Source organism: Lasioglossum baleicum, chromosome 3 (assembly GCF_051020765.1).
Source record: "Lasioglossum baleicum chromosome 3, iyLasBale1, whole genome shotgun sequence".
Taxonomy (NCBI): Eukaryota; Metazoa; Arthropoda; class Insecta; order Hymenoptera; family Halictidae; genus Lasioglossum; species Lasioglossum baleicum.
The window spans coordinates 180,429-204,428 of NC_134931.1; the positions used below are offsets into that span (position 1 = coordinate 180,429).

Consider the following 24,000-nt stretch of genomic DNA (forward strand, 5'->3'; position numbering starts at 1 on the left):
TGTTTCTTTTTTTTCAATTACAGAAAGTGGACAGCGAAAGTCGACAGCGCGAACTGCATCAATTCTTTAAGTTGAAAATAAATGTAGACAATTAAAAAATGTTTTTGGTTAAACTTTTCATTAAAACTCGAAGCAATAAGTATTTACCGAACAAAACGATTATAGATGCGGGATTCGATTCGGGGCCAGAAGATTCCCAGCCGTATATATGTACTTGTTTTGTTAACGGCTACCCAACCTCTAAAAAATTATAAAAAAATTAAGAACGGTTGCTTCAATAATATCCAAGTACTGAATTCTTATAAAACTGGAGTCTCTAACACTTCAATACAAAACATGCATTTTCTTGGAATTTTTGGAGGTTTTCAATTTTTTAAAACATGTTTCCGTAATCCGAAAAATCTGAAAAAATACACATTAATAATCAGGATGAGACACAACTAACGTAACAATATAAATGTGGTCAACTGAAGACTTTGATGTATGTATATACATAAAATCGGCAATTTTATGTTTTCCGATTTGTTTAAAAATCGATTTTGCAACCAAAAATTTTGAAAAAAATCTCAGTAGTGTATGCTATTCGGTAGAATATTCATGAATTTTTTCATAATTTTCTGTTGAACATGACGTGACTAAAAACAAATTTGGTTGGATACTTCTGACCATCTTTTCCGGCTATACCTTAAGAATCAACGAAAACATTATTTAAAAAATACAAAATATATTTCTTTTTACATCGTTAAAACCGATTTTTAAAAAAAAATTAGGCCTAATTTCTCTTCGATATCTCTTTTAGATCAAAAGTCATAGCAAAATGTGCGTCGCGCCGCGTGCTGTGCCCGAGATTCAAATGCGCGCCGTCTCCAGATTCCGACTTTTCGCCTCATGCTTCCGAAACTTCGGCAACGTGAAAATCGAAGGAACGCGTCGCCGACGCGTTCGGTCGAGCAGGTAGTCACACGGACATGGTAGAGGTACGTTTGTGTGTAGCGCGCGTGCAATCGAACATGCACCAACACGGTCAAGCGCGGTCGACACCGCTCACGGATACGACGATACGTCAGGGAAGGGGAAACTGCCGTTCAGTTTTCAGCAGTTTTCAGTTATTCTCTCAACTCTCAACAGTTCGCAAGTTCTCGTTCGCTTAGCTCGGTCGTAATATCTGTGGTTGTCAGGAGGACGCCGCCGCATGTCACATTGTACTTTCACTTTCGAGATATTGTCGTTTAAAGTTTTGATCACTAATGCTTTGACAAGGACATTGGTTAAATTGTATTATTTTTTCGAGCCTTTTGAATTGATTTTCGTGACGTTTTTTCTGGTAAATACCTAATCCTACACTATAAAGTTCAATAAATGCATAAACTGAAATTTTTTGAAATTGTGACATGCAGCGTTTTTCTTGACACAATCACAGATATATTTACATAGCTTCGCTCTGTGGTTACACGTTACATTCGCAGGTGCGGTCTGCGTTGCGGCATTTGACTATTTGACTATTTATTAGATTGACTTGCTTGGATTATGTGATTACGTGGATTACTTGGATTACGTGCACTACGTGGAAGGAAGGAAGAACGGAAGGTATTTGTACATATTTATATTGGTTAATCGGTTTCATTTTGCTCAAATGTCTCCCAGAATCTTCGCGTGAAAAAGCGTGAGAACGCTTGTCGGCACACCACGCGACAGTGCCATTTGCCATCACGTATGAGGTGCTACGGGGCGAGTATGTTCACTTCAATGTAGAGTCCAAAATAGTAAATTGTTTGTTTCTTTATCACTTTATCACTCTCTTTTCATTATCATTATTATCATTTATCACTTTAAACAAATCCAACACAATTCAGCTTTGGCCCATTCAGATTAGAATTAGCTTAGCAATATTCTAAATCGGCAAAATGATGGCTTAAACCAATTCAGTAAGGCAAGTATTAGGTTGACCCAAAAGTTTCTTCCGCATTGTGTTCCTTTAATGTAGCTAAATAAATACAAACAATACGATAATGTTTATGTTAATATTTTAGTACTTCTTAATATGAATTTGCATTATGTGCATGCATCGAAAAACAACTTTTGGGACAACCTAATATTTATTTAGCAATATTAAAGAAAGGCATTGCGGAAGGAACTTTTGGGACAACCTAATATTTAATCTTCTTCACTTGCTTCTCATCATCGAATTTTTTTATTTCTGGTAGTACATTCTTTTGTTTGTAGTTCAACTTTAATCGATTTTTTATAAATATCATTGCAATGTTTGAATCAGTTAGGTATATTAGTTGATGAAAAACGTCAGAAGACCTTTTGTAATTGTAGCACCAGAAATTAGAAAATTCGTTGAGATGAGCAATAAGCGAAGAAGATTAAATACTCACCTTTACTCACTGTGTAATTAAAAATCTAATTTACAGAACGGAGGATAAATATAATGTGCTATCCAGGGAAGGAGGAGAAGGAAGCTGCGGCAACCGGGGAAGAGGAAGACCTCTAATTTTTCACGTGGTACGTATATCTAATTATGCCATTCAACACACATGCATATATTGTACATTACTGATTTTCTTTGTATTTTTTAGGTATCCCACCTATGCCAGAACGTGCTACGGGCCACAAGTTTTGGGAAGCAGAGGCAACAACGTGTAATAATCACAATATACAGGGTGTTCCGTTTAAATACGAACACCTAAATATCTCTTCAGGTTATTGTGATGCAAAAAATATTTGTTACGTAATGTGCATGGTGTCAATGGACCAAATATCTGGCACACCGTGCACATTACGGAACAAATATTTTTTGCATCACAATAACCTGAAGAGATATTTAGGTGTTCGTCCAATAATAAAGCATAGTAATAATAAAAAATTATAATATTTATTATATATATATTCCTTGTGTCATTGTCCATGTGTCTTTACCAACTCCCTGCGGTGTATTAAAAAATAAGAAAAAGTAAATTTTCTTGTCCCTTGTACGACACTTTGTCTTTTTTTGCATGTTGACATTTTAATCTTAGCTTCCATCTCTTGCAATCGATGCAGAGAATTTTTATTTTGCACAGATTTTTTTTTCGTTTTCTCTCCTTGCATGTGACTGAATATTCATTCAAAAATCAGTATTGTCGGTAAAAAGGGAAACTTCTACATATTTGTACAATAGAAATCTACTTTATCGACATCTGCCACATTAGTGCGATCTGCCCTTACCGACGGCGCTGCCCTGTATAACGGCATTCGCCGCATTAATCAGTGCGACCGTGCTGCCATCTTGCGGGGAAGCGGAATCCAGGATAGAGTGGCGTTCCAGCTAGACTGCAGAAGCTGCATTTCACGTGGGCTGCATCCAGACGGTTCCAGGTTGTCCAAGTGGAGTCAACTTATGCGCGTTTTCGTCACTCCCCGTGGAGTCAATTGTGCTATCAGGGTGGCAGTTCCAAACTGTGCTATCAGGGTAGACATATAGAGATAGACTGCGCCGTCTTATGGGCGAGTTGAACCCCACAATGGCGGCGCGCGGTACAAAGAGTGAGAGCGAGAGCATTAGCCGGGGTCCATAGCGCTCTCTTTCTAATTGATGTGTCGACATATCATATGGTCTAAGAGTGCAATGGTGCACAACTGGTGCACAACAGTGCACAAGCATGCACAACCAACACAACCAACAACAGTCACTGGGGAAATCTCTCTAGAAATATCTAGGGACATTCAATTTTTGGGATGTGCACATACTTATTTGTTTTGACCAATCGAATAAATGTTGAAGAAATTTCAAACTTGAATCCGTTGCGCGTATACATCAACAGATCTCCCAAGCTTTCTCTGTCTCTGAAGAATAAATATTGCATTGAAATGTGTTTTTTCTACGTACGGTGAGAATTGCGATGAAAATAGACATCGAAAAGAAATAACAGCGGTACGTGAAGACGGTGTAAGTTTGTAATTACTGTTCTCGCAATTGAATAGTGTATTCGTTATGTATTTAGAAAGAAAACAAGGGCTCTCAATTCAATTCACGCTTCTTATTACTCTTTTTCAGATTTTACACGAATATTATATAATTGTTTATAACAGAGTGTGCTGTGATCTTTTAATTTCAAGAATTATTCTGTGTATTGCTTAAATATACGTTAATATGATGGACAATTGTTATGCACCGCAATGGGCAGATTTTGCTTGTAGCCCACAGCTATCCTCTGACAGTTATTTCGAGGTGGAACACGAAGTGCATAACTCTCGGATAGATTTGAAATCTGAGTTACCTTTACCATATAAGGAAGAAAATATAGAGGAACCGTTGGTTGCGGAGACTAATTTTGAAGATAGTTTAGAGTCTGCGGAAGGTGCGCACGCTAATGTGGTATTCTTCGTACCTCATGATAGTAAAAATCAGAAAGAGACAAATAACGACGACATAAAAACAGATAAAAAACCATTGAAATCTAATCTCTATTATACATGGGATATTTCTATGACCGACTTAGCATCCACCTCCAAAACAACATCGGTGCCGCAGAGACTTAAAGCGGCAGCTTGGAGAAAGGAGATTAGAAAAAATACCTGCGTAAAGGAAATGAAGAACAACATTGTTCGTAAGCCTCAGCAAAAAGGTAACGTGTGTGCTGCTTTGACAAATATAACAAACGAAACAATAGCTAATGAATTGATTGATAAGTGTTTTAAGTATATCGTAAAATTGTTTCAGCTCAGCGAAGACAATCCGATCTGTTTAAAAGTAAACAACCACAACGAAAGGTTCTTACGTGCCAATATGGCAGGCGAAGTTTGTTGAAGTATCGTAGACGTTCAAGCAAATTCGTAAGCATGGCGGAGGCAATTTCGAAATTCCAGAATGAAACGCCCGAACGATTTCGTACTACCAGCAACAAGGACTCGAAGCTGGGTCCCTTGATGAAATTAAAACGGTCTCCGTTGAAGCTGACTCACCCAGTTTCTCCTACGTTAAGATGCAAACAAAGAGTAAGGCACACGAATGTCCTGAGTCAAGAGGAGCGCGAAGCCTTAGAAGTGGAACAAATGAAGAAACATCAGATCAAGGCGAATCCTGTACCAGTTAATATTTTTAAAGGGCCGCCCTTGCTAAAGAAAGTTCCAAAGAAACTGATCACTGTTACAGAAGAATTTAAGCTAACTAATTCGAAGAAAACTCGTCACACAATAGTTCCAGGATTACCCGAGCACTGTGACAACGAACAGATTAATAAGAACACTGTATCAACGATGAGTAGTTCCTCCTCTGTCTCGGCTGTTCGCAAAAACGATAAAGTACAGACGCATAAGAATGCGATAGCAATAAGTCGGTCCATCAGCGCCTCGACCGTTAAAAAAGACAGTAAAGAACAGAATAAGAATGTTAAACCCATGAGTCGTTCCATCAGTGCCTCGGTCGTTAGAAAAGACAGCAAAGAACAGAACGATAAGAACGTAAAACCCATGAGTCGTTCAACGAGCGCCTCGACCGTTAGAAAGTACGATAAAGAACAGACATTTAAGAACGCTAAATCAATGAGTCATTCCTTCAGTGCTTCGAACATTACTAAAAAGGAAGATAAAGGCGAAACTCGGAAAAATGCTGCACCGATCAGTCGTTCTCTCAGTGCCTCGAACGTTAGAAAAACAGTTAAAGAGCAGATAAATAAGAACACTGCGCTAACCGATCGGTCTACCAATGCCTCCGGTGTTGTCGCAAATATTGCTGCGAAACCAGTGCTGAATGTGCTGCCATTCAGTTTCGTAGCGCGTAACAAAGAATTTCAACAAAAGAAAGAGGAGAAGTTGAAGCATTTGCAGGAGCAGGAAACGAATAAACTGAAGGCGGAGTTTCATGCAAAACCGTTACCAAAATTTTCCAAGCCGACAAACTCGGCTAAGGAACCTGTGACAAAGAAACGCACAGTGATTTCGTGCCCTTTCAGTTTTGCAGAAAGGGACAAGAACTTGGCTAAAAAGAAAGAAGAACTTGTAAAAAAAATGCAGGAGAATGATAAAAAGGTGCCAGTCTTTCACGCGAATCCTGTTCCAACTTTTAAACCGGTGGTAATACACGGTGTGGCCAAAGAGAAAAATCTAAACAGAAATATCGCGACGAAACAATTGAAAAATTTTACCGACCAAGAGAACAAACAACCAAATATTATTATCGGTACGAATGAGACAAAGAAAAAAGACTCTACGCACAAGAAGCCGTTCAAAAGTACCAATAATGTGGACGACGACGAAAAACTGAAAGCAAATCAAAAGAAAACTGCGTCCGAAATGAATAGCGATAAAAGAGCAAAAGAACGAAGCGAACTCGATGAGAAAGTGAAGAAGAGGGAACAAGAAATGGAGGCGAAGCGGCAACAGGAAGAGAAAGAAAGAATGCTCAAAGAGAAATCTGAGAGAGCCGAATTACGGAAATTAGCAGATGTGAAGGCGACACCGGTCCCGGTCTACAAACCTATGGTTATATTAAAATCTACGAAAATGCCAACCAGTCCTAAAGATCCTAAATGGGCAAGTAAAAACAGATTGAAGAGTACGTTGCAAGTTTGAGCTTCCATCTCGTATTGTTCAAAGTATATACACATTTTTATAACTGGACCGAGTAAATGTAGTGGTTATTGCCAACATTTGCTTGTATAAGATGGTATTATCTGTCTGACAATATTTCACATGTTCTACCGCTATAAGGAGTACTCGCATTTTTTATACAGGGTGTTCATGTTAGCTTATTGTTTGTTTGTATTTTTTTTTTTTTTAAAGAAATTGTGTAATGTCTTTTTATCTACTGTTGTTTGCAGTGAACACCCTGTATAGGATAGTGCGATCAAGCTTCGGATTTGTACTGTATATAATAATATACGATACGTCGCGTCGCGTCTTCTATGTTTAACAAGTATTTTATCCAAGTAAAGAACGCTGTATCCACCTCTAGTTGCTAGTATGCGAATTCTTACAAAACGTTGCATGTAATCGTCCACATTGTTTTTACTATGTACACGTGAAATAAATATTTCTGAAAAAGAAAAGATTACAGGGAGAAAAGTGAATTCGAACGAAGCTCGTTCGACACGCTAGATTTTGTAATAATTATTTCACTGATATTTTATTAAATCACCTTACAATAAATTTTTCATAGTAATCTCATATAAACATTTCTTTTTAGTCTAAATAGACTATACTTTTTGAAACCTCTTGAAAAGTTTTTGAACACTGAATTGTTGGGGCAATGCGATTAGTGGAAGAGCAGTAGTAAGAAATATCGAAAATTTTATTGAATGGCATAGAAAAGTACTGATATCGATTTATCCCGAATATAACAAATGCGATATAAAATTAAAAATGTTTATCAAATTCCGGTGCTCGCCGTTCCGATAAATAATTGCTTGCTTCCGTTCCGTGTCTAGTTTCAACTATGACGTGTCTCTTTATAGAAGTTATAAATATCTCGTATCTTTAGAAATATATTTATAAATTATTCGATGTAAAAACAAATTACACTTATCCGTAGAATTACTCTTTTCCGCTGACATGTACATCACCGAATTGTAATTATTAATTATTATATGCCTTAGTTATAAACATATATATATATATATATATATATATATTTTGTTACTCTTTTGTTCGATGTTGCCTAACTATGTACGTTTTCTTCTTCTTTATTCTCTTTTACGAGGAAAATGTAAATAGAATCGTAGAGAACATTTTTTCCATGCGTGTGATGTACAAGCCAGCTTGTTTCTTCACATAATGTACAAATTACGAACCGATTCTATATATAACTGCTTACAAATTCAGCGCTTGAAATGCATGGAAAAAGACTTTCATTTCTCTCTCTCTCTCTCTCTATCTTGTTCTTTCCGTGACTGAGAAATGCAGAACAACGGTTATAGTGTCGTAAATAACATGTTGAATAGAAAACAGCAACTTCTTTTCACAGCAGTAAGTAACACAAATTATACAAGCACTACATCATCCTAGGTAAGTAAGATGTTTCGTGATCTCGTGCTCGTGAAATAATTTCTTTGCGAATCAGTTATAATTGTATAACGGTACTGTGCAATATTCCACGTTCCTTTCTTCATTTTTCGTTCGATATAAATTATATTGTTGAAAATGTTAAGTTGTATTTATGTCGAGGCAACATCGGCACACGGTGTTTCCAGAATAGAGAAGAAAATGGCAGACTCATTGTACAGATCCAAAGAAATCGGCCCGTCAAAGCTCCTTCAACAGAGCCGATTTCGCGTTTTTAAGTTTGTCTAGTCGCCTCTGTAAATGAGAATTCGCAGTCTCTAATTCCTCGACGCGACCTTGGGTCTCTCTGACCTGTAAAGCAAACATCACAAGGTTGACACGTTAACAACGATCTCCGAGCAAACGAATGAGTAATAATTTCAACTTGAACAAAGAAACTGTGATTCTGACTTCTCTCTGAAGTTTTCGTTTTTCAACTTTCAATTCGTCTTCCGCTTTCTCCGATGCTTCCGCGGCTGACTTGTAACGTATCACTTGGCTCTCTAGCCTGGCTACGGTCGCTTGTAAAGTCGACATATCCTGCTCTGCTTTCTGCAACTTGAACTTGTAATCGGCTAACAATTTATTCGCTTCTCGCTGCACGTCCTCGGAATCTGATAAACAACCTGCCGCACGCAACAAACGCCGCAACGTTCAAACAAACGAATCGAATAATTTTTCGTGTCGAAACGAACTACGAACACTCACCTAACACCGAACCAGGTGATTTCTCGGACCTGGTGCGATTCCTGGTCTCTTCCAATTCCAATCTTAAATGCCGTATCTCGTCCTGTAATTCCTTCTTTTCCGAAGCAAATTTTCGCAGCCGGACATCTGCAACATTCGGGTAAACGGTGCATTACAGGCTATTCTCTTTCCTAAACACGAACAAATCTTTTCGATCGACTCGGTAGTACCTAATGAACCTTTCCCAGCATTTTGCAACAATTCTGCTGCTTCTGTACTGACTAGTACTCTTCGTCTCGGACGCGGGTCATTTTCGATATCGTTTTCTTCGTTTTCACTCTCCTCGTCGTCAAGAATAACTAAACCATTCTCCTAAAATCATTCGAATTTTAATTATTTATCGAACACTTCGAAAACCGATTGTTGCGCATTTGAATTTTGCATTTGAATTCTCGTGTACATACTTGTATAAGCGTATCTCTATCTATTAATTGTGCATGGCATATATCTAACTCTTCTTTCAATCTCTGACTGATTCTTTTCAATTGTTCCGATTCCCGATTCTTCTCACGAAGTTCCCTACGAAGTTGTGCAACCGTTTCTTCTAATTCTTCCAACTTGTCTTTTAACAAATCAACTTGGTAGGCGTAAGAAGACTTTTCATTGTCTAACTGAGCATTGGCTATCATAGCTTTCCTAAATTTCTCTTCAAACTCTTTTAGCTCTAACTGTAAATAAAATATATCAGCGAATGTATCGAGAACGTTCCCAAAGATTCTCATATAGAACACATTCAGAAAGAAACAAATAAATAAACAAACAAACAAAACAACTAATACCCTCAGATCTCTACTTAGGCCAGCATCTTCCAGAGAGTCTTCGGAAGACCTACGACTCGATTGAAAATTGTTCGAATTCGTAAGAAGTCGCGACGTCCTTACGGAATCTGGAGTTACTCTCATCGTTCTATTTACGTCAGCTGGAATAAAGAAAGAGTGAACTATATTATTTTCTTAGATAATGAAATAATATATCTTGGCGTACGTTGTTATATTTTTCATTTAACGCGTACCGGAACACATGTCGTAAACCCTATCCGCAGTCTCTTCTGCCTCTTTTTGTAGTCTTTCTAGTTCACGCATTCGTATTTCTCTCGCTTCAGCTCTTGCCTGTCTCCTTGCGGCTAATCTAGCTTCTGCCTGAAAGTATGTACGGAAAATCCATCCTGTTACCAAAAACACATTTTCACATTCAATTTATTCAATTAACACATATAATTGATAGACGATATACAGATGCTCTCGTATAATATAATATAGTAACGAATCGGAGCTCGCGTGCGTGTAAACGCGGAGCTCGATTAAGTAGCTTCTCGAATACTTACTTTTCTTTTTTATTATTTATTTTTATCGCAATTTATCACAGATAAAATATTAGTTGTGTTAATGATATGTATGTACAATGTCTCGTGTCTATGTATTAAATTTTCATCGACTTTTTCCGTTCTCTATGCATTCTTATCATTGAATGTGTTTATCGGAAACAACGTAATCCCCCACCTAACACAACCATGCACACACGTAAGCATCAAGGTCAAGCATACGTACAGCAATGTGTTCAATGTCGTTAGAGCGATACTTGTACAAGTAATATTTCCTTATAAGTAATACATCTTTATTCTTTGCAATCTTATCTTCCAGTTGCTAATCTCTCGCTTCGCGTACTTGCAAAATAATCAGGCCATACCTCCTTGGCTATCTGATCAAGAGCTTGATCCTCCGCCGAATGTCTCGCGGCGGTCCGCCTACGTCCAGCTATAGCAGCCTCCATTCTTTTTCTCTGTGCTTTAATATATGTTTTTCGCTCGGATACCAGCAACTCGCGCTAGACAGATCCACGTCCCTCACCGCACAAGAAGACAAACCACCACACTAAAGGACAGAGGGACATATGCTAGAGCAAGACATTTGTGAGCATGTTTTTAAGCATGACGAATACACACAACGAACGATGCCACTAGATTTATTATGCGAATGAAAGTAACGATGACACTTGGAAAGCGATCAGGTTAAAACAGGAAAACTTGTTAATCCTTCCGCTAATGATACCGGCCAGGGCGAGAAACTTGTTATAATAAAATCCTATAGCCTCGGCTTACAATTGTTTTTGCTTGCTGTACGCTATAGCAAAAGGATTAACTTTCCTAAATACTACCAGAATGATACCTTCTAACGGAGTTGTAACATTAACCGCATGTTACGCAACCAAGTAGTTGACAAATGCACAGTAGATGTTATCGTTACATTATACGTTATATTCGAATGTTAAGATAAACCATTACGAACGATATGATCACACGGAAGGACACTCCCTATCTTACAGATAAGAAACGGTATTTCTGAAAATAATGAATTTCCTAGCACGCTAGGGTTTCTTTTCACCCAAATATACAACTTCCTGTTAATTTCCAAATGGATATGTTAATATTTGGTTATACGTTGATAAACTTCCACAACGTTGATACAGCGCTATTTAATCATATTTTTCATTATATATTTATAATAATCTGTGTATGTGTGTGTTTTGCATGTGTCGAGTATTAGTCAAATTTCGTACTTATCTGCGTATTGTGCATATGACGGGTTGACAATACCCGGCAGCACACGCGACAATGATCAAATGATCGCGTTCGGTTTAGGAGAAAATTGAATTTAGCACAGATAAAAACAGTCCTTCGAGTTCTAACGTTACAACGTTTGTCACGCTAAGAATAACACCTTTGCGGTACAGCTCTCTAATTACGTATTTGCTTGCACCTGGTGTATCAAGCGGATAATCAACGCCGTCAATAGTTCCCAATGATTTTGCGTTTAACACCAACCAATCTACACGCCGGAATAGAAAATTTCGAAATAAAATGTGTTAATCGTTTAACATATTCCTCTCGATGAATATATGCGTAATGCGTACCCGCAACATACACAGCCACAACACGCATACGTACGCATCTATTATACGTGTGTGTATTATATATATATATTTTACGTGTGAGATTGTGTTGCGTGTATGTAAGAGAGTATGCTTGTGTGTCGTATGTGTGTGTGCGTGCGTATGTATGTATGTATGTATATATATATATATATTTATTTATTTATTTATTTAATATAGACTTGCACACCCACACATGACAGCCAAATACATGCAAATAAAACCTTACTGTATCGTCAGTCTTTTTTCCACAGTGTATATCCCGTGGCTGTGTGTTCTTGGTAAATTGAGACTTACGGATACAAGGAAACGCTGTCAGCCAGCGGATAGCTGCATCCTTTTTTCCAAAGGAGCTACGCGAGTGCAAAAATAAACCAGGTGACACTATAAATACAACCGGACCGGAGAAATCGGATGAGTTCGGCCCAGACACGATGACCATCCGCGGCTAGGGTATTAACGATGCCATTCAGTGTGGATCACGGTCCATAAAATATATGGAATAGATTTGATATCTATTTAGTGAAACGCGAGGCGAGAACGTACTTTAACACGGAGGCCGGAACAGGAACGCGATCACCGATCCCTCAGAGGCGAACCTTTGCGAAAACGGTGCGCCGAATCGCGCTCAAATATAGCGGAAGACACATTTTTCGATCGAATAGAATTGCACCCCGGAACGGTGATGCATGCGAATGCAAAAGCACGCGCACAGTTTTGCGCCGCGCCTCAAATCATCGAACCTCGCTAGCGTCATCTGTGCAACGGCCACGTAATCGCTTTCCCCTCTCTTCCTCCTGGCAATACACTTATCGGCAATACCGTCCTCTGCGAATTGTGGTCGTTATTCGATACAGATGCAACTGCGCTTACATTCAAATTCGAATGAGCAATAATAACAGTAAATTACAGTAATAGAGAACTGAATTTGTTTTCAAGTAATTACATTTATTTCTTCAGTACAAAGGACAGAAATATCAACTTACAGAAACGGCAACACTGTCCATGTGTAGATCCAAATTTCCGAATGACGTATACATATATATACTTACATCGGAAGGTTCCGACAAGAGTATCTCCTCTGTGTCGACTATATATGTGTAATCTTTTAGTCTATTGTTAGATTTCGAATTCTGGATTGTTCACGAAAAGAAAGTACACAATAATTCTGTAAAAAGACGTACCTACGTGCAATATTTATTGAAGAAACTTTATAATGCAAAATCGCCTCCAAGAAATCTAATTGAATTTCGATAGAGACGCACCAGAGTGCGCTATCGTACCCATGTTGGTTGCTCTGTGCCTGTGCGTTCATTATTCCATTATTCTGCGCAAGATAATAGCACACTCGACTTGACGAGTTCATAATCGGCGCATCGTAATATGAATTCAACGAACATAAATGTATGCGCTTGATCGGTTTTCTTTTACCTTTTAAATGTATATTAACAAAAACTAGCTATTTCCATAAACATCAGATTTACGTGGACAGTTTTGAAATTGAAGAGGGCAAAACCCCTTAAAAACAATCGTAGATATTTAGTTGCTTGGACAATTTTACTTTACTAGTTCGCATTTTTTCAGGTGATAAACTCTGAACCTTCATTAAAATACGCGACAGCATTATAGTTATTCTTATTATTAGCACATACTGTACGTGTATCCATGAAAATATAAAAAGAAATTTAAATTTACGGATGTAATACAACACGCGTTAGTTACATTGTATCTCGTCGAAAAGTGCACGCGTCTCGAGAAACATTGCACAGTCGCATGAAACGTAAATAAACAATGCGAGAGGTAATTACGCTTCCACGTTAAGCCTTCCAGAAATTTGGGTTTTGTTGTAGTCTTCTTTCAAAGGTTTCGTACCATCCTTGAATAGTGGAGAGCGGTACAAAGTTCTCTGTCGGATTCGGTGTCATTTGCGCCTGAGTCACAGAGAAACTAGACACGTAATTCAAAAAACTGGTAAGCATCTTTTGTACAAATTCTAGGAAAGAATTGGACGTGGCTTCGGTCACCGAAGCTGCCTGTAGTTCTATGGCTCCTAGAGGTTCTATCGAAACCCCTATTTGCGCTACGTGCGAGATTTTCCCGATTCCAAATATTCCTAAGTTACAGTTCTCAAATTCATGATTCCTTTTCAGCGTGGATATTTTGAATATGGCCGATGGCTTGGCATTGGAAATGTATCCAAGAAATTGCCAATTTGGTGGAGCGTTCGAGTCCGGCCAACTAAAATACACTGAAACGATAAAATTTCAATTAACAAACGTTCTTCTACATTGATTGGACTGTATAATTGGGTGCAATGTGTACCTGCGCCACCCGTTCCATCGGGAAGAGGTATAGTACCTGTAAGGAATACCACAATATGATTTATGTTATCCGCGTCAGGTACTGTTATTAAAAATTGGTTTTCTCTTATTTGTTGGAAATCCGTTTGTACCTACGAGAAATTTCATAAATAGGATAAACAAGTCGCGATTTGTGGTCGTCGTCGCGATAGGTTAAGGCAATGTATATTGAAATATGGGTGAAAATGATGAAAGCCAAAGCACAAACGATAAAACAATTACCAATGGTCTAAAGGATTAGCGAAATGATTCGCTTTTACAGAGTCAGAGAAAATACTTTTTCTATTTATATGTTAAGTAATGTGGTCACATGAAATTGACAGGTTTGTAAATCGAAGAAATCGGACGCGATAACGGATTCTATATACATGAAACACGAGGTAAACCGATACTCACAAGTCGACCAGACACAATTATGCCAAGCATCTTTGCACACGATCTAGAGCATTCTACTACCTATCTTCTGGTTATCGCACGATGCTAGAAAATGCACGGTACACATGCAACAATGTGACACCGCAAACATTTACGGCTCCGCGACGCGACGCGAGGGCGAGCGGATGCGGATATTCGTTGCGATTGCTGCCGCTCAGCCGCTGCTGGCCGCTGCGATTTTGCGTTCTACAAAATCAAAAGATTAGAAACTGGACATGTAGAATTCACGTTTATATACCCAGCCAACCAAAAATCTAAATTTGGTCGACCTCCTCATGCGCGCTCATGCGCGCTGTATGCGCGCACAGGAGGTCCAAGCCAGTCCAAGCGCGCATATGCCGAGCTAGTGTTTTTTTTTTTTTTTTTTTTTTGAGAAATATGTTTATTGGTTTTTAATTGTACATTATATTACATAAATAATTGGTACCTTAATAAACATACTAAAAAAAAGACCATTCGCTATTGTGTTTAAATAGTATCTAGTTGACTGTACGCATACAATACTTCTAGTTGTTACATCTATGCGTATTTCTGGAAGCCCGCTGGCATGAACTCCACACTCTTTCTAGATGTACTCCAACCGTTGCTCCGAGCAGCCAATAAGCGGCGTCTGGAACGATACTGCCCTCCAAATTCACTCCACGCTCTGGACTATTCCTGGCAGTTCCAAACCAGTTCCAAACGGATGCTGGTGGGGGACAGTGGGCGCTACGGTGGGGACAGTTTTGCCTCCTCAATTGAGGCAAACTTGCCCACGCCTGATATAGAATTTTCTGCTGCAGAAATGAAACCAAATTCATCGTCCCAAAACGACGCTACTGAAAAGATGCTACGGAGACAAGAATGGAAACGGGAACAAGAACGACAACGGCAATTGGAGAGGTTAAAACAAAAGAAGATTTACGAGTATTTATGAGATGCAACGCGCCCGTGAAAAACGTTTGCAGCGTCCGAAACCTCCAAATCGAAGTAAATCTCCACGAAGTCAACCTACAAGATCTTGTTCTTGTAGCTCAACAAATACTCCAATTCTCTCTGAAAGGTAAAAAAAACTTACTGAAAATTTATTACAGGAAAAAGAATGCAAAACTATTTTTTTTAACAACAACACAATAAAACAAAAGACTAAAATTTACTCTTTGCTTTATTTTTCTATAAAAGATTAACATGTAGTCATTAAAAATTGGTTTGTCGTATTTCAGATTAGAATTAGCAGATGGAACAGTACCGATATTTAAAGGGCCCGAAGGCACGAAGATCAGTGCAGCTCAGCTATGCAGGATTAAAGTAGATATTCACCGAAATATTTTTGGAAGATCATCCCTGAGCACTGGCTCAGATCTCCAGCGGGATATTATCAATCCTGAAGATGTGGTAGTGAAAAGAAGAATGGGTAAAGTATTGTTTACACACTACCACTTTTTAACAACTTTCTTAGTTATTCAATGAAGATTTCAAATGGAAGATAACATGTACAAGTACCTGTACAAGTCACAATTGGGTAATTGAACTTTTTGAAGGATATCTCCATTCTCACGTAAAAATTAAATTTATTGTTATTCTTATATTAGAGTATCTAATTTTTAATTTGTTCAGATTATTTCTTGCAATATTTTATTGAGCTATAGACAAATATTTCCACGTGGCTACGTCATGATTAGCATCACTTGAAGATGGATGAATTTTGTCCGACAACATTTACGACTATGAAGATTATGGATTTCGATATACTAATGTGTCATAAATGATATTCAAGAATTTACACAAGGGTGTTTTTAATTTACAAAGTTAATAACAGTTTGAACAATATAGGTTTTGTTGGTAAAAGCTAATTTTCCTAAGAATAGTATAGATCCTATAAATCTATACATACGCGTTTCGTGTATCCTCTCCTGACGTTCTGGTGTAGGAATGTGTGCATGATGTTTAATGTATAGCGCTTTTAACTTTTTAAAAATACTTCATTTGCTACAATGGCAACAACTTGAAGATCAACTATGAAGATTTTCTACATTGCAAAATTCTTCAACTGAAGAGGCAGAAGTGAATATCTATTTTTATGCGAAGATTTTTTTACACTTTTGTATAATATTTTAGTCTTACTTCCAATCTTTTCATTTAACGCTAAACCTACTGAGCCTTAAAAGATAGTATACAGGAAGATAGAAGTCATCTTGAAAGGTTCAACTACAAAATGAATCAGAGACAGTTTGTTCCATTTTTTAAATTTGATTGGGAAAAAATGTTATTATTTTCTAATTTGCTTTTTATTGGATAAATGTCTCAAAATTTGTGAATTTTAAAAAATAATTTAACTTTATAACTAGTTTGCAAAGTAAACAATTACAGAGTACTACTAGAGTCCATGAAGAATCCGAAATATTACTTCATACCCAGTCAGCACAGCCTGCAGAGCCCCTGACCTGCTCATAGTTTTTCGCCGAAATTATCATGCAACATAGTGGAATAGGCCTACTGGGGATACCACTTTAAAAAAACGCATTGTCAATAGTACCTCCGGGGTAATGTGGAAACCTATTGAAATGTAATTGGTTTCTTGAAGGAAGAGAAGGAGCAGGAAACTACGGCAACTGGGGAAGAGAAGGACCTCCAATTTTTGGTGTGATAAGTATATCGTAATACACATCTTATATCTCGTGTTATACGATCTCGATGTATGTTGTGCGAGTTGCGATGTGTGTTGTACGCATAGACATATAGAGATAGACTGCGCGGCATGAACGAAGCGCTGAAGCCCACAATGGCGGCGTGCGAGAGAGAGAGAGCATTAGCCGGGGTCCATAGCGCTCTCTTTCTAATTGATGTGTCGACACATCATATAGAAAGAGAGCGCTATGGACCCCGGCTAATGCTCTCTCTCTCACTCTTTGTACCGCGCGCCGCCATTGTGGGCTTCAACTCGCCCATAAGACGGCGCTGTCTATCTCTATATGTCTATGGTTACGAGATATACGATGTGTGTGATGTGTGTTATACGATCTCGATGTGTGTTACGATATATACGTATCCCGTCGCTGCGCCGTATCCCGTCCCGAGCGCCACTGGCGGAAACTCATGTCGCGCGAAGATATTTTGCTTTCTGGTTCGAAAAAAACGTCGACCATCCAAACTTCACAGGGGGGTTTCTCAAGATAAAAGTCTGCTCTTTCGCGTGGTATAGTTCAATTTTTCGCTGGACCCTTATTTTTTCAGATAAATTCGAAAATATCCGCAAAAATTGGTGCAAAAGTGGTGCATCTCCGTCTTTAATCATTGTTTAAACATGTTTAAACAATCATAATGTATTAATATTGGATATCACTGTATTCGGGAAAGTGTACAGAATCTTTTGCTGTAAAGAACAATTCAATATCTTTTATAATAACATCGCAATATTTGTTTAAAGTTGAAAAATATGTCTTTTTTTGTAAACTCCATTTTCTCAAAAACTGGACGTATAGGAAAAAAATTAAAACCAGATTCGGAATCAGCGCGGAAAACTCTACAAGAATCGCATAGTGGGAATCGAAATACTTTTTGGCTGTTGGACAGTGTAATTAGTAATTAACTAATGACTGTGAATTGTAAAAGAAAGTTCAGTTTTAAGATTTTTTCAAACTTTAAACTTTAAGGAATGTTTTACATTGTGTGGTATATTGTATATATAAAAGATATACAAATGTATAAAAATTTAACACAAATATAGTACAGTTTAAATTGAAACAAAAATATAAAAAATTAGTAAATATATATTTAGGGTTATATAAAAAAGTTAGGGTTAGGATCAAAGTCGTGATCGCGAAATAATCGAATTATCATATTAAGTAACGTATATATTGTCTGGTATTGGTATCTATACCCCTTTCTACTAATTACATAAATAATACCATTTTTTAACTCAAACATGAAGAAGTACTATGACTCGAGATAAAAAAGTTAAAATCACAGTCGTGATCGTGAAACAATCACGAGCGTGATCGTGATTTTGCGATCACTGTGATAAATCACCGTGAGTGATTTTGAACGCCATCTCTAGTCACGCTACAGTGACTATTAATATGGATATCACTGTATTCGGGAAAGTCTACAGAATCTTTTGCTGTAAAGAACAATTCAATATCTTTTATAATAACCACAATATTTGTTTAAAGTTGAAAAATATGTTTTTTTTCAAAGCCATGTTTTTCAAAAACTGTGCGTATAGGAGAAAAATTAAGGACAGATTCGGAATCAGCGCAAAAAACTCTATAAGAAGGACCCAACAGTATATTGAAAACAAATTTGGTGTTGGACAGTGTAATCGGTTCTCCAGAACCGTTAGGCCTGTTGCACAGTCGAGCGCAATTTTCCGGTCTCAAATACGTTCTAAAATTCTAAAAAAAATGTTACATATTTTGGATCCTAAGACGCATTTTATAGAATTTTTTCAGATTTTTTGGTTGCAAACTGTAGTCGTAAACAATGAAAAACCCCCAAAAATCGGAAAAATGCAGATTTCTAGAAAATATGAAAACATGCTATTCTACTGTTTGGTTCCTTGATAAAGTACTACAGCAGGCAGTGTCGTCAAGTTTTTTCAGATTTTTTTTATTGTGGGACATCATTGTCAAAATTTTTTCGACGTTTCTGCTGTGAGGAGGAAAGTTATACTTACTGATTTTACCGCGGGTGTATATTAAGTAATTTTTAACGTTATTACATTTTACATTATTATTACATGTTATTATACATTACAAAATGCAATTGTTTGACCTAAGAAATGCGATTTAATAGAAAGAAGAATTGTGTTCTGTGCGATATATGTACATACTGTGACTCGCAAAAATTTTCGGACGCTCTAAAAATGATAACTTCTTTAATATTGTACTATACGATTTGAACTTTTTGGGAAGCTAGAACAATTAGTTTAGTACAGGATGTGAAAATAATTTTTTCAAAAATAGCAACTGATCGGAATTGTAGAAAAAATGAGAGACACTTGGGGAAACTAAAACACCTGGCAGAAGACTGTGAAGGGGTAGAAAAAATTAACATAAGTATAGAAAAGATAGTACAGGAGAAAAGAGTGGGAGAAATTGTAGAATGGGTTAGGAGTATAGAGAAAAAAGGAAAGAATTAATCACAAGAGATAATCAAGAGAGAGGCGGGATTAGCGGGGAGACATTGGGATTGGGATAGATCAACATAGACAATAAGGTATTTGATGTGGCATGCGATATGGATGGATGGATGGAGGAACGGATGAATGGATAAATAGAGGGATGAATGGCTTCGAGAATTATAATCCAAGTCCAATTTCTGGGCCACGAGGCTGAAATAAATAAATAAATACGTATTTACTTACTTACTAAAAGTTGCATTTTACAACATCTTTATATGGGCCTACATTGAAAATTTAAAAAATACGTTTTATAGATATGTGTCAATTAAACATATTCTGAAAATTTCGTCAAAATCGGTCAACGTTGCAATAAGCTACAAACGTTTTAATATAAAATAATAATTCTTAAAAAATATTGTGTTATTTTACATCGATATACCCGACCCGACCCGTATCATGTTACAATGTTTCACTCCACTCCGCGGCAACCGAAGCCCTCGAGCTTCACTTCCCTTTTTTCCGTTCGTCATCATAGAATAGTGTTTCCTGAAAATAATGTCTCTGGCCAGACTCGAGTTTTCGACATTTATAGCAAGCTTGCTATAATCGTATTTTATTTGTCAAAATTTAGTTTTTCATTTAAAATATTTTGTTGTTAAAACTCATTAATAGTTTTAAATAGTACTTGAAATATTTAAAATGATACTGAAATATTGGAATATTACAATTTGGAATGAAGGTTCTAGCCGGACGAGGTAGTCCTTCGAATTATTAAAACAGCCGTTGCGCCATTCAATTTTCGGTCAATTTTTCCTATTTACTTGCATTAATTTAATCATATAACTGCATTTAATTGAAATTGATATTTGAGATTTTTTCCCGATTTTTTGGTTCAAAATGTTAATTACACAAACTGAAAAACACGCAAAAATTAGACAAATGCAGATTTTTTAGAGAAACTGAAAAATAGCATTGATCATATTTTTAGACTAGCAACATACCAGAACTTTTTTAACGACAGCGCGTAAACGACAAAGAGGGACTTTTCAATGACTCCAAGAAAAATGAAAAACTTAATGACTCCGAGAAAAATAAAGAACTTAATGACTCTGAAGAAAATGAAAAATTGAATGACTCCAAGAAAAATGGAAACTTCAATGACTCTATGAAAAAACTTGACGACACTGAAGAAAATGAAAAATTTAATAACTCCAAGAAAAATGGAAAACTTAATGACTCCGAGAAAAATAAAGAACTTACTGACTCTGAGGAAAATGAAAAATTTAATAACTCTCAGTTAATAAGCTGTCTTCAATGCCTCTTAAAAATGCAATTAATCATGTAGGGATTGATCAGGTGTTTCTCGCTATATTAAAAAATATTTACAAATCCTTTGACAAATTCTGCTTTGTGGCGTCAGGATACTGCTTTATTATTTGTTTGACAACTAATAAATCTACAAATTGTTTCATAAACTATATAAAAAATACTTCCTGCATTTTCGTATTCTCCAATCAGTCCAAATAAATACCATCAACCTGTTCTCGATCATATACCAATTTTTATTAATGCAATTATGACAGTAACAAAACGTTTCTATTTAAAATGAATACATATTTTGAACATAGTTTTTACATTTTTAATTTTTTGGAAGGTTAAAAAATGTAATTAAAAAAGTAATGAAAAATAAAAATTAAAAAAAAATCCCCGCTGCACGGGGACTCGAATGCTAGCTCCAGATTGCGATTCATACGCTCGACGGCTCGACAGCCGAATTTCAGTTTCGCTTCCGCCGTAAAGCAATAGAACATGGCAACATGGCAAGTGCTAAAAATAGATTGTGGCTGGCATAAGCGCACAAGCAGCGCACACGGATATAGTAAAGGTACGTTGGTGAGTGTAGCGCGCGGGCGCGTTGCTAACACGATACAGTGTTTTCTGCACCGACGAAATGCCGTCGGTGGCCTCTGGTGGCCTCCTGTTTCTCACTTCAGTCAGAATATATCCTAGAGGGCGTAAGAGAAATATTAGAGAAATATTAGAAAATATTAAGAGCAACGCGCCCGCGCGCTACACTCACCAACGTACCTTTACTATATCCGTGTGCGCTGCTTGTGCGCTTATGCCAGCCACAATCTATTTTTAGCACTTGCCATGTTGCCATGTTCTATTGCTTTACGGCGGAAGCGAAACTGAAATTCGGCTGTCGAGCCGTCGAGCGTATGAATCGCAATCTGGAGCTAGCATTCGAGTCCCCGTGCAGCGGGGATTTTTTTTTAATTTTTATTTTTCATTACTTTTTTAATTACATTTTTTAACCTTCCAAAAAATTAAAAATGTAAAAACTATGTTCAAAATATGTATTCATTTTAAATAGAAACGTTTTGTTACTGTCATAATTGCATTAATAAAAATTGGTATATGATCGAGAACAGGTTGATGGTATTTATTTGGACTGATTGGAGAATACGAAAATGCAGGAAGTATTTTTTATATAGTTTATGAAACAATTTGTAGATTTATTAGTTGTCAAACAAATAATAAAATAAATTGTATAATATATATAAATTGATTTTATACTAGCATACACAAGTTTATTTATTAAAAAATACAGTCATAACTATAATTATAATAGAATTTCATAAAATGTATATTGAGGTTATTGCAAACTCATCTTTTTTCGCAATGATGCTCTAATTTCATTGCTTCTCTCGAATGTCCATTTCCTTCCGAGACAGTGGCGTTTCTAGCAGGTGTAAATAAAAAATGTTGATATAAAATGTATCATAATTAAACTACAATTATTCTAATAACGTGGAATGTAGTACATATTAAGTTTTAGTTACCCGGATTTTCTTCTTCGACGTTAAGCACTCTTTACTGCTTCTCGTAATTTACGTATATGCAACATTAAGGTGGACCTTATTTTTCGACCATGAAATTTTTTTGGTCCCGTAAACCAGAATTGTGACAAATGTTGAGAAAATGGTCTGGAAAAATTTTGGGGCCGTTTGGATCATGGGAAAATGAGTTTTTAATGGAAAATGAGAATTTTTTAAATCATGACATAAATAGACGTTATGATATATCGTTGAATTTGTCTTTTTTCTCTTTAAGAATCCATATATAGCATAAACAGTTGTTGATAGAAAAAACATCCGTGACCTTGAAAACTTTAAATAATGACTTTGAAAAAATTTTTTTTCTTTGATACTATATCCACCTCCTTATATACTACAACTTTTGTTTGAAGAGTTTTTTCATATATGTATACATAACTGACAGAGATATTACATATAAATAAATTCATTAATACGCTCCAATCTACAAAAGAACAAGAAAGCGAGCTAATAAAAACGTGGTAAGAATAGTTCTAATATCGGAAAAAGAAGTTATTATGAATAATAAGTAGTCTGACTGAAACATGGACTGAAGGTGGTCAATGATACCGCTGAACGGGGCGTTAAACTAATGGAGGATCATAATAAAATTTTATCTAGAAACAAAGAGGAGAAATAATATATGTATACTATACAAACTGTGATGGTATGTCGAAAGCAGTATCCTGACGCCACAAAGCAGAATTTGTCAAAGGATTTGTAAATATTTTTTAATATAGCGAGAAACACCTGATCAATCCCTACATGATTAATTGCATTTTTAAGAGGCATTGAAGACTGCTTGTTAACTGGGATATTATTAAATTTTTCATTTTCCTCAGAGTCAGTAAGTTCTTTATTTTTTTCAAAGTCATTCAGTTTTCCATTTTTCTTGGAGTTATTAAATTTTTCATTTTCCTCAGTGCCGTCAAGTTTTTTCATAGAGTCATTGAAGTTTCCATTTTTCTTGGAGTTATTAAATTTTTCATTTTCCTCAGCGTCATTAAGTTCTTTATTTTTCTCGGAGTCATTAAGTTTATCATTTTTCTTGGAGTCATTGAAAAGTCCCTCTTTGTCGTTTACGCGCTGTCGTAAAAAAAGTTCTGATATGTTGCTAGTCTAAAAATATGATCAATGCTACTTTTCAGTTTCTCAAATAAATCTGCATTTGTCGAATTTTTGCGTGTTTTTCAGTTTGTGTAATTAACATTTTGAACCAAAAAATCGGGAAAAAATCTCAATTATCAATTTCAATTAAATGCAATTATATGATTAAATTAATGCAAGTAAATGGGAAAAATTGACCGAAAATTGAATGGCGCAACGGCTGTTTAAATAATTCGGAGGACTACCTCGTCCGGCTAGACCCTTCATTCCAAATTGTAATATTCCAATATTTCAGTATCATTTTTAATATTGTTCAAGTACTATTTAAAACTATTGATGAGTTTTAACAACAAAATATTTTAAATGGAAAACTAAATTTTGACAAATAAGATACGATTATAGCAAGCTTGCTATAAATGTC

At 36.5% G+C, this 24,000-nt stretch overlaps 3 protein-coding genes across 13 annotated transcripts; 1 reads left to right on the plus strand and 2 right to left on the minus strand.

The window, feature by feature from the left end:
• Positions 1 to 1,433: 1,433 nt before the first annotated feature.
• Positions 1,434 to 12,404, minus strand: LOC143221752 (leucine-rich repeat flightless-interacting protein 2). 10 transcript variants are annotated; one of them, XR_013011847.1, is made up of 9 exons: positions 10,456 to 10,591; positions 9,782 to 9,908; positions 9,549 to 9,709; positions 9,174 to 9,437; positions 8,940 to 9,081; positions 8,731 to 8,856; positions 8,434 to 8,648; positions 3,211 to 8,334; positions 1,434 to 3,097 (listed from the first exon to the last, which is right to left on the minus strand). XR_013011847.1 is itself a non-coding variant. In XM_076447234.1 (8 exons), the coding sequence occupies exons 2-8, from the start codon at positions 9,849 to 9,851 to the stop codon at positions 8,224 to 8,226; spliced, it is 1,068 nt and encodes a 355-aa protein (XP_076303349.1). In that variant the 5' UTR covers positions 9,852 to 9,908; positions 12,244 to 12,404; the 3' UTR covers positions 1,434 to 8,223. The 10 variants fall into 10 exon arrangements, 9 of the variants coding, with proteins under 9 accessions (XP_076303349.1, XP_076303345.1, XP_076303346.1 ...); XM_076447234.1 differs by lacking the exon at positions 10,456 to 10,591 and adding an exon at positions 12,244 to 12,404 and having other exon boundaries at positions 1,434 to 8,334; positions 9,549 to 9,688; XM_076447230.1 differs by lacking the exon at positions 10,456 to 10,591 and adding an exon at positions 12,244 to 12,383 and having other exon boundaries at positions 1,434 to 8,334.
• Positions 3,367 to 9,437, plus strand: LOC143221751 (uncharacterized). Of its 2 annotated transcripts, none has more exons than XM_076447223.1 (3): positions 3,367 to 3,931; positions 4,040 to 4,610; positions 4,706 to 9,437. In XM_076447223.1, the coding sequence occupies exons 2-3, from the start codon at positions 4,136 to 4,138 to the stop codon at positions 6,553 to 6,555; spliced, it is 2,325 nt and encodes a 774-aa protein (XP_076303338.1). In that variant the 5' UTR covers positions 3,367 to 3,931; positions 4,040 to 4,135; the 3' UTR covers positions 6,556 to 9,437. The 2 variants fall into 2 exon arrangements, with proteins under 2 accessions (XP_076303338.1, XP_076303339.1); XM_076447224.1 differs by having other exon boundaries at positions 3,367 to 3,916.
• A 459-nt stretch (positions 12,405 to 12,863) lies between the features above and the next one.
• On the minus strand, positions 12,864 to 14,594 carry LOC143221754 (protein OPI10 homolog). The gene is made up of 3 exons (XM_076447235.1): positions 14,454 to 14,594; positions 14,020 to 14,149; positions 12,864 to 13,945 (listed from the first exon to the last, which is right to left on the minus strand). The coding sequence occupies exons 1-3, from the start codon at positions 14,481 to 14,483 to the stop codon at positions 13,515 to 13,517; spliced, it is 591 nt and encodes a 196-aa protein (XP_076303350.1). The 5' UTR covers positions 14,484 to 14,594; the 3' UTR covers positions 12,864 to 13,514.
• Between the last annotated feature and the right edge of the window lie 9,406 nt (positions 14,595 to 24,000).

Excerpts from the sequence above, each read along its gene's own strand:
- LOC143221751 (XM_076447223.1), top strand. The coding sequence starts at position 4,136 with ATGATGGACAATTGTTATGCACCGCAATGGGCAGATTTTGCTTGTAGC. Across the intron at positions 4,611-4,705 it reads TCGTAAGCCTCAGCAAAAAG|CTCAGCGAAGACAATCCGAT; the intron begins GTAACGTGTGTG and ends AAATTGTTTCAG.
- LOC143221752 (XM_076447225.1), bottom strand. The coding sequence starts at position 10,539 with ATGGAGGCTGCTATAGCTGGACGTAGGCGGACCGCCGCGAGACATTCG. Across the intron at positions 9,710-9,781 it reads GGTTTACGACATGTGTTCCG|TTCACTCTTTCTTTATTCCA; the intron begins GTACGCGTTAAA and ends AAAATAATATAG. Across the intron at positions 9,082-9,173 it reads ATAGAGATACGCTTATACAA|GAGAATGGTTTAGTTATTCT; the intron begins GTATGTACACGA and ends GAATGATTTTAG.
- LOC143221754 (XM_076447235.1), bottom strand. The coding sequence starts at position 14,483 with ATGCTTGGCATAATTGTGTCTGGTCGACTT. Across the intron at positions 14,150-14,453 it reads TAATTGTGTCTGGTCGACTT|GTACAAACGGATTTCCAACA; the intron begins GTGAGTATCGGT and ends AATTTCTCGTAG. Across the intron at positions 13,946-14,019 it reads CGATGGAACGGGTGGCGCAG|TGTATTTTAGTTGGCCGGAC; the intron begins GTACACATTGCA and ends TTATCGTTTCAG.